At 43.1% G+C, this 10,000-nt stretch overlaps 2 protein-coding genes across 11 annotated transcripts in view; both read right to left on the bottom strand.

Moving 5' to 3' along the window:
- LOC113817877 (inactive dipeptidyl peptidase 10) overlaps positions 1–10,000 on the bottom strand; it is a 201,631-nt gene that overhangs the window by 95,201 nt on the left and 96,430 nt on the right. The window lies entirely within an intron of this gene.
- On the bottom strand, positions 323–1,167 carry LOC138866116 (uncharacterized). Its single transcript, XM_070138029.1, has 2 exons — positions 1,070–1,167; positions 323–731 (listed from the first exon to the last, which is right to left on the bottom strand). The coding sequence occupies exons 1-2, from the start codon at positions 1,165–1,167 to the stop codon at positions 323–325; spliced, it is 507 nt and encodes a 168-aa protein (XP_069994130.1).

The raw sequence follows: 10,000 nt of genomic DNA on the forward strand, positions 1-10,000 counted from the left end.
AATACTTTTTTTTTATTTATTTATTTTTTTATTTAGTTTGTTTAGCGTTTTTTTTTCTTTTGTTAGGGGTAACTTTAGGATTTTTTTTACAAATGTTTTCCATGTGGTGATTTTGGTGGTGATGGTGAGGATGTGATGTGGGTGATGTGGGTTGGGTGGTGAGGATGTGGTGTGGGTGGTGAGGATGTGGTGTGGGTGGTGAGGATGTGGTGAGGGTGGTGATTATGTGGTGTGGGTGGTGATTATGTGATGTGGGTGGTGATGATGTGGTGTGTGTGGTGAGGATGTGGTGTGTGTGGTGAGGATGTGGTGTGGGTGGTGATTATGTGGTGTGGGTCGTGATTATGTGGTGTGGGTGGTGATTATGTGGTGTGGGTGGTGATGATGTGGTGTGTGTGGTGAGGATGTGGTGTGAGTGGTGATGATGTCGTGTGGGTGGTGAGGATGTGGTGTGGGTGGTGAGGATGTGGTGTGGGTGGTGAGGATGTGGTGTGGGTGGTGAGGATGTGGTGTGGGTGGTGAGGATGTAGTATGGGTGAAGGGGATGTGGTGTGGGTGGTGAGGAAGTGGTGATGGTGGTGAGGATGTAGTATGGGTGAAGGGGATGTGGTGTGGGTGGTGAGGATGTGGTGTGGGTGGTGAGGATGTAGTATGGGTGAAGGGGATGTGGTGTGGGTGGTGAGGAAGTGGTGATGGTGGTGTTGAGGGTGGTGGTGACGTTATCAATATTGCTTATGAAACAAAGAAAAAAAAGGACAAATACATCAGCTTGATAAAGGATTAAGAGAAATAAAGAAAGTCTGTTTACATAAAATTTCCAAATTATCAATATTTTGTTGTTGTTATTACCTTCCCTTAATAAAACAATTTTAACTATACATAAAAAACATATAGAAACGTCAATGAATCCTCAAACTGATACACAAAAAAATAAAATAAATAAATAAAAAAAGAATTAAAGAATAGATAAAAAATAAACCAAAAATATGAAATAATTCGATTAAAAAAAGCGCTTGCCAAGAACAAAACACATTTTATCTGCAACGTCTTGCAATCTTCCCACGCCTACGCTCCCTCAGTGCAACGTTTCAACACAGACGCAAAAAATGAGTGCAGCGAAATTGCACCACTCTGGCCTCTTCCGATTCGGTTATACTGCAGTTGCATGTTCGGCAAAAGACGTTAAGTGTAATAAGGCATGTTGCAATGTATCATGCAGGTCTCTTGTGACAGACAGAGCGAGATAAACAATACAGAGTGTTAGATTGCACTACGTTAGGCAGCGGGCTTACAAAATACCAGCTGGTGATACTGTTCCACGCACATACGCATACACACGCATAGGCTCAGATACAGGTACAAACGCACAAGGAGTCACCCTCCTCTCCCTTCCCACATACACACACACATACACACACACGCACACACACACACACGCATACACACACTCACACATACATACAAAATACAAACACACACACTTTCTCCAACAATACAGACACCCTCGCACACACACGTTCTCCAATAAACACACACACACACACAACACACACACACACACGCTTTCTCCCACAATACAGACACCCATACACACACATTCTCCAATAAACACACACACACACATACAAAAAACACACTCACACACACATACACAAAACACAAGCACACACACACACACTTTCTCCCACAGTACAGACGCACACATACGTCCTCCAATAAACGCACACACACAGACACACACACACACACACACAAACACAAGCACACACATACACACTTTCTCCCACAGTACAGACGCACACACACGTCCTCCAATAAACGCACACACCCACACACACTCATCACTCACACACACGCCCACAGACCCTGCCTCTGCGAACCCCCAATCGGGCTCCTAATACAGCCTGGAAACCCAATGCATGGCGGAGGGAGGCAGAAGCCCCGCCCAAAATCCCTCTTCACTTCCCTCCCTTCCCCCCCCTCCTCTCTGTCTCTCCTCTCCTCTCCTTCTTTCTCCTCCTTTTTGGGGTTCTCTGTGTCTGTTCCTCCGTCGTCTCTTCTCTCTTTGCTCCTTTCTGTGTCTCGTCTTTTCTTTGTCTCGTATTTTTTTATTTCTTTTTCTTTGTTGCTTTTTCTCTTCTTTTGTTTCTCTCTTGTTTTTGTCTCTTTCTCTTTCGCCTCCCTTTTCCTTTCTTTCTCCTCTCCTTGTCCTCGTTCTCATCATTTATCTCGCCTCTCTCTACTCTGTTCTTTTCTCTCGTCTTTCTTATCCGTCTCCCTTTTTCTTCTCTCTTCTTTAATTTTCTCTGTTTCTTCCCCTCTTTCCTTCTCTTTCTCCTCATTCCTTCTTTTTCTTCTGATTCCCCTTTCTTTTCCTTCTTTCTTTTGATCCTCTTCCTCTTCTTCCTTTGCCTTCCCTCTCCTCCTGACTCCTTCCTATTCCCCTATTCTTCTTATTCCTATTCCTTCCTCTTCCTTTCCTTTCCGTCTCCTTACTCCTCCCTTTTACCTTTATTCTCTTCTCCATATCCCACCTGTTCCTCCATCATCATCTGGTTCTCATTTTCTTTTTCTTTCTCTTCCATTTCCTCGTTCATCTTTCTTCTACTTTTCCCTTCTTCCTCTCCTCCTCTTCCTCCCTCGTTTCCCCTCTTTTTTCATGCTCGTCCTCCACCTCTTCCTCTTTCTCCTTCTTTTTCCCTATTCTTCCACCTTTTCCTCCCTCTTTTTCTTTTTCTATATTTCCTTTCTCCTCGTCTTCCGCCTCTTCCCCGTCTCCTTCTTTTCCTCCTCTTTTACATTCTTTCTTTCCTCCTCCTTTCCTCCTCTTTTCCCCTCTTCCTTTTCTCTTCTTTCCCCTCTTTCTTTCCTCCTCTTTTCCCCTCTTCCTTTCCTCGTCTTTTCCCCTCTTCCTTTCCTCCTCTTTTCCCCTCTCCTTTTCACCCTCTTCCTTTCCTCCTCTTTTCCCCTCTTCCTTTCCTCCTCTTTCACCCTCTTACTTTCCTCCTCTTTTCCCCTCTTCCTTTCCTCCTCTTTTCCCCTCTCCTTTTCACCCTCTTCCTTTCCTCCCTCTCTTTTCCCCTCTCCTTTTCACCCTCTTCCTTCCCTCATCTTTTCCCCTCTTCCTTTCCTCCTCTTTTCCCCTCTTCCTTTCCTCCTCTTTTACCCTCTTCCTTTCCTCCTCTTTTCCCCTCTTCCTTTCCTCCTCTTTTCCCCTCTTCCTTTCCTCCTCTTTTCCCCTCTTCCTTTCCTCCTCTTTTCCCCTCTTCCTTTCTTCCTCTTTTCCCCTCTTCCTTTCCTCCTCTTTTCCCCTCTTCCCTTCCTCCTCGTCTTCTTCCTCTTTCTCCCTCCTTCAGCAAAGAGTTTTCGATGCATTGCACACTTTTTTTTTTCTTTTTTTTTCGGAAAGTTTCCACGAATCCACACGAGTGGGTGGGGGAGTGGGCGATGTGGATGAGGGAAGGAAGGAAGGAGGGAAGGACGGATGGAAGGAAGGAAGGAAGGAAGGAAGGAAGGAAGGAAGGAAGGAAGGAAGGGAGGAGGGAGGGAGGGAGGGAGGGAGGGAAGGAAGGAAGGAAGGAAGGAGGGAGGGAAGGGAGGAAGGAAGGAAGGAGGGAGGGAAGGAAGGAAGGAAGAAGGAGGAAGGAGGGAAGGAAGGAAGGAAGGAAAGAAGGAGGAAAGAAGGAGGGAAGGAAGGAAGGAAGGAAGGGAGGGAAGGGAAGAAGGAAGGGAGGGAGGGAGGGAGGGATGGAGGGAGGGATGGAAGGAAGGAAGGAAGGAAGGAAGGAAGGGAGGAGGCAGGGAGGGAAGGGAGGAAGGAAGGAAGGAGGGAGGGAAGGAGGGAAGGAAGAAAGAAAGGAAGAAAGGAAGGAAGGAAGGAAGGGAGGAGGGAAGGAGAGAAGGAAGGGAGGAGGGAAGAGGGAAGGAAGGAAGGGAGAGGACGGAAGGAGGTGTAGGAAGGAAGGAAGGAAGGAAGGAGGGAAGGAAAGAAGGAGGGAAGGAGGGAAGGAAGGAAGGAAGGAAGGGAAGGAAGGAAGGAGTGAGGAAGGGAGGGAAGGAGGAAAGGAAGGAGGGAGGGAGGAAAGAAGGGAGGGAAGGAAGGAAGGAAGGAAGGAAGGAAGGAAGGAGGGAGGGAGGGAAGAAGGGAAGGAAGGAAGGAAGGAAGGAAGGAAGGAAGGAAGGAGGGAAGGAAGGAAGGAAGGGTGAAGTGAAGGAAGGATGGAAGGAAGGAAGGAAGGATGGAAGGAAGGAAGGAAGGAGGGAAGGAAGGAAGGAAGGAAGGGTGTGATGAAAGAGGGAAGGAGGAATGGGTGCGATGATGGAGAGGAAGAAGGGGAGAGGAATGGGAGGAAGGGAGATAGGGAGAAGGTGAGGGAGGGAGAATTAGGAGGAAAATAGAAGAAAAGGAAGATGAAGAAGAAAAAGAAGAAGATGATGATGAAGAAGAAGAAGATGATGATGAAGAAGAAGAAGATGATGATGATGATGAAGAAGAAGAAGAAGAAAAGAGGATAAATAAGAAACATAAAGGTAAAATCAATCTCCAAAACAAACACAAATAAATACAAACATCCAAGAATCCTTATACCCCCTCAAGAAAGAAAGAAAGAAGAAGAGGCAATATGATGAATAAGAAGAAGATAAAGAAGAAGAAGAAGAAAAACGAAAAAGGGGTCAAAGCAGGTCATTTCAGAGCGACCGAAGTGGCGCCCACCTCGCGCAAGATAGAACGGAAGAAATGATGAGACAATTTTTAATCGGAAAAGAGAGGGAACGCGCAACCAAAGGATGAAAGATTACCAGCGAGAGAGAGAGAGAGAGAGAGAGAGAGAGAGAGAGAGAGAGAGAGAGAGAGAGAGAAGAGAGAAGAGAGAAAGAGAGAAAGAGAGAAAGAGAAAGATAGATAGATAGATAGATAGATAGAGAGAGAGGAGAGAGAGAGAGAGAGAGAGGCGGGAGAGAGGAGAGAGAGAGAGAAAGAGAGAGAGAAAGAGAGAGAGAAGGAGATAGATAGATAGATAGATAGATAGATAGATAGATAGATAGATAGATAGATAGATAGAGAGAGAGAGAGAGAGAGAGAGAGAGAGAGAGAAGAGAGAAAGAGAGATATAGATAGATAGATAGATAGATAGATAGATAGATAGAGAGCAAGAGAGAGAGAGAAAAAAAGAGATAACAGGCAAACGAATGAGAAATGAGAAAATTATCTGATCATCTGAAGTATGTTTACTTATCTATCCAGCTGTGTTATTGTCTATTGGTTCTATCTCCTTCGTTCTTTTGGTCTATTTACATTTCTTTATATATAGAAGTGCGAGAAAGCAGAGAAAAGAAGAAAAGATCTATTCATCTGCCTTATATATCTATTACAGTACTTCATCTATCTACTTTTCTGTCTGTTTGTCTGTCTATCTATCTATCTACCTATTTATATGTCTGTCTATCTATCTATCTATCTGTCTATTTATATGTCTGTCTGTTTATCTATCTATCTATCTATCTATTTATCTATCTCTCTATCTATTTATATGTCTGTCTATATATCTATCTATCTATTTATCTGTCGGTCTATCTATCTATCAATCTATCTAAAAAACAACAATAATAAAACGAGGGTCAATGAAGGAGGAAGAGGAGGAGGACTAGGAGGAGGAGGAGGAGGAGGAAGAGAAAGAAGAAGAAGAAGAGGAGGAAGAGGAGGAAGAGGAAGAAGAGGAGGAAGAGGAAGAAGAGGGGGAGAAGGAGGAGGAGGAGGAAGAGGAGGAGGAGGAGAAGGACGAGGAGGAGAAGGAGGAGGAGGAGGAGGAGGAGGGGCAAAAGGGAGGAAAATGATAAGAATCATTATGAAGAGGAAGGGAAGAGTAGGAGGACACAAAGAAGGATGAGGTTGAAGAAGAGAAGAAGAAAGGAGAAGAAGAGGGTGAAGCGGAAAAGGAGGAGGAGGAGGAGTAAAAGGAGGAGAAGAAAGAGAAAACGAAGAAGGAGGAGGAGGGGAAAAGAAGAAGATAGAAGATGGGGAAGTGGAGTAGAAGGTAACAGAATACAGATAAGAACAAGAAAGAAAAAGAATAAGAATAAGAAGAGGAAAAGGAGGAGGAGGAAAAGGAGAAGGAGGAGGAAGAGGAGGAAGAGGACGAGAAGGAGGAGAAGGAGAAGGGGGAGGAGGAGAAGGAGGAGAAGGAAGCGAAGGAGAAGAAGGAGAAGGAATAGGACGAGAAAGAGGAGGAGTAGTAGGAGGAGGGGAAGGAAGAGAAGGAGGGGGAGGAGGAGAAGGAGGAGGAGTAGGAGGAAAAGCTATTCCTCTCTGGCAACATTCCAGACCAGAGACTGTAGGATGCAAGCCAGTGCATCAAGACTCCCCTCTGCACCTGTGTATGTGCGCGTGGGTGTGTGTATGCAACCGTGTGTATAAGTGTGGATATGTGAATGGATATGTGTGTCAATGTGCGAATATGTTTATACGTGCCCGGGGAGAAGGGTTGTGTACGTGTGTGTGTGTGTGTATGCAGTCGTTTGTATGTGTGTGAGAGAGAGAAAGAGAGAGAGAGAGAGAGAGAGAGAGAGAGAGAGAGAGAGAGAGAGAGAGAGAGAGAGAGAGAGAGAGAGAGAGAGAGAGAGAGAGAGAGAGAGAGAAAGATATATATATATATATATATATATATATATATAGATAGATAGATAGATAGATAGATAGATAGATAGATAGATATAGATAGATAGATAGATAGATAGATAGAGAGAGAGAGAGAGAGAGAGAGAGAGAGAAGGAGAGAGAAAGAGAGAAAGATATACATATATATATATATATATATATTTATATATATATAGATAGATAGATATAGATAGATAGATAGATAGATAGATAGATAGATAGATATAGATAGATAGATAGATAGATAGATAGATAGATAGATAGAGAGAGAGAGAGAGAGAGAGATAGTTAGATAGATAGAGATAGATATATATAGAGAGAAATGGAAATAGAGAATGATAGCATTACGATCAAGAAAAAGAAAAAAGAATTAGAGAAAACACATAATGGCGAGGGTGCACAACCAGATACTGCTGTGTATAACATTTCCCCAAAACAGACAAGAAATCACCAAAAAAAGTAAACAACAACAAAAGCAGAGAACCAAACAGACGGGTGAGCAATGTCCCTCCCTTTCCCGCAAACAAACAAACAGACAAATCCTTAAAAAACAACAAAAAACAAACAAAATAAAAAACGCTGCAGATGTTTGTGCGTGAGTGTGTTCATGCAAAGTTGGCCATAATATTGATAAGGCAAGTAAAATCTTTATCGAAGTAGTGCACGACTTCCTTGCACTGTTGCCACACATGTATCACCCAATTCCCATAAATCACGACGATCTTAGGGCACCGAGGGGGGGGGGAGGTAGGCCTGGGGTGGGTAGGGGGCTTGTGTGCTTATGTGCTGCGTGTGTGAGTGTGTTTGGGTATGAGGAGAGGCTGCGGGGAGGGGTCCGTGTGAGTGGGTGTGGGTGTGGGGACGGGAGGAGGGGTTGTGTGTGTGTGTGTTTGTGTGTGTGTGTGTGTGTTTGTGTGTGTTTATGTGTATGTGTGTGTGTGCGTATGTGTGTGTGCGTATGTGTGTGAGTATGTGTGCGTATGTGTGTGTGTGTGCGTGTGCTATATTTGTCCACGCAGGCCCCCATACGAATCTTTGTGTTCAAATATACACATCCACGCACACTCAACCCCACATACAAACACACACACATACACCCCCACCCCCCCCTCTCAGACACGCACCTCCACACAGACACTCGATTGTCTGAATGCTTAATGATGCATTTTAAATCTAATAGAATCTGCACTCTCGTAACAAGCCTCTTACAGGCGGACGCTCGGGAGAAAATGATTAATGGAATTCGCCGGTTTAAGAGGATGAGGAGGGAGGGGGGGAGGGGAGGGAGGGGGAAGGATGGGTAGGGAGGGGGAGGAGGGGGAGAGGGAAGGGGGAGAGGGAAGGGAGGGGGAGGGGGAGGGGGAAGGGGAAGGGTGGGAAGGGAGGGAAGGGAGGGTGGGAAGGAGGGGGATGGGGAAGGGGAGGGGGAGAGGGAGAGGGAAAGGAGGGCAGGGAAGGTGAAGAGGGAGGGAGCAGGAGCGGGATGGGGAAAGGGAGGGGGAGGAGAGGGAGGGAAAGGAGGGAAGGGAGGGGAAGGAGGGAGAGGGAGAGGGAAAGGAGGACAGGGAAGGAGAAGAGGGAGGGAGCAGGAGGGTTATGGGGAAGGGGATCGGTAGGAAAGGGATGGGGGAAGGGGGAAGTAAGGGGAGGGGAAGGCGGCGTACCGAAAGTGGGAGAGGGGGAGGGGAGTGGGCAAGGGGGGGTGTGAAGAGGAAGAGAGGGGAAAAGAGGGCAGGGGAAGGAAAAGAAGAGAGGAGAGAAAATGTAGAGAAATAGAGGAAAGAGAAGTATGAACGTAAGGAGAAGGGGGGCAGAATGTAGAAAGAAGCTCATATGATGTATGATAATGATATAGTAATGATAATGATAAAAATGATGATAACAGTTATGATGATAATAATGATGATTCAACGATGGTGATGATGATGATGATTATGGTGGTGATGATGATGATAGAGAAGGATATAAATTTCCTACAAAACAACGAAAACCATGAATAAGCTGCTTTTGAAGGCGATATTGTCTATGACTTCGACCAAAGTGCATTCTATTTATAACACCTTTTGACTTTTTTCTTTAAAGTACTAATATCCAAAGATGATTATCTTTATGCTCCTCGTTTTTAGCGCTATCGAAATAAATTACATGTCTGATTAGAAGCCACGAACACACTTCTTATACAAAGACGGACAGCAATACGAACAATGGATTTCTGCCCAATCAGCTTCTGAGCTACCGGGACGGGGGCGTGGCTTCTGTGACTATAAGAGATGAGCGGAGGAAAAGAAGAAGTAAAGAGATGAAGAAGAAGAAGAGAGGCAATGGTAGAGAATATGACAAAGATGATGAAAAAAGGAAGAGAGTGAAGATGAAGAAGAAGAAGGGAGACGGAGACAGAATAGGACAAAGCTGATGAAAAAAGGAAGAGAGTAAAGAATAAGTAAAAGGGAGACAGAGGCAGAATAGAACAAAGCTAATAAAAAAAGGAAGAGATGAAAAAGAAAAGGAAGAGGTGAGGAGGTAGAATAGGACAAAGCTGATGAAAAAAGAAGACAGTGAAGAAGAAGAAAGGAGGCGTCAGTAGAATATGTCGATGTTGAAAAAGGAAGATAGTGAAAAAGAAAAAGAAAGAGAAATAAACCAAAACAAAAACAGAAATGTAAAAGTCAGCCTCTCACTCCCAATGCGAAAGAGGGGAAGAGGCAAAGCCCAGATAAAAGGATGCGTGAGATAACAAGCGATAATTTCTCAGAAGATAAAACACCCTCGGGTTTCTACCAAGCAGCCATTACAATTAAGATTCTGGAAATTTCTCCCCAAATGGAAATTCCAAGATGTTTCTCACTCGTGAAATTATTGCTCGCGGGAGAAACGAGACGGAAAGCAAGAAAATAACCAAAGTAAATATATTTGTAGTTAAATAACTCTTGACTGATGCGTGTGCATATATATATATATATATATATATATATATATATATATATATATATATATATATATATATATATATACATATACATACATATACACACACATATCTATACTTATATATTTATATATATATATACATATATATATACATATATATACATATATATACATATATATATATATATATATATATATATATATATATATATATATATGTACATATATATATACATATATATATATTTATATATATATACATATATATATATATATATATATATATATATATATATATATATATATATATATATATATATATATATATATATATATGTCTGCACACACACACACATACATACATACATACATATATATATATATATATATATATACATAAATATATCTATACTTATA

This window comes from Penaeus vannamei, chromosome 24 (genome assembly GCF_042767895.1).
Source record: "Penaeus vannamei isolate JL-2024 chromosome 24, ASM4276789v1, whole genome shotgun sequence".
Taxonomy (NCBI): domain Eukaryota; kingdom Metazoa; phylum Arthropoda; class Malacostraca; order Decapoda; family Penaeidae; genus Penaeus; species Penaeus vannamei.

Bases quoted from the DNA above. Each gene is read 5' to 3' on its own strand.
- LOC138866116 (XM_070138029.1), bottom strand. From the start codon at position 1,167: ATGCAACTGCAGTATAACCGAATCGGAAGAGGCCAGAGTGGTGCAATT. The intron at 732-1,069 runs GTAGGCGTGGGA...TTGTTTCATAAG, and splicing joins AAACGTTGCACTGAGGGAGC to CAATATTGATAACGTCACCA.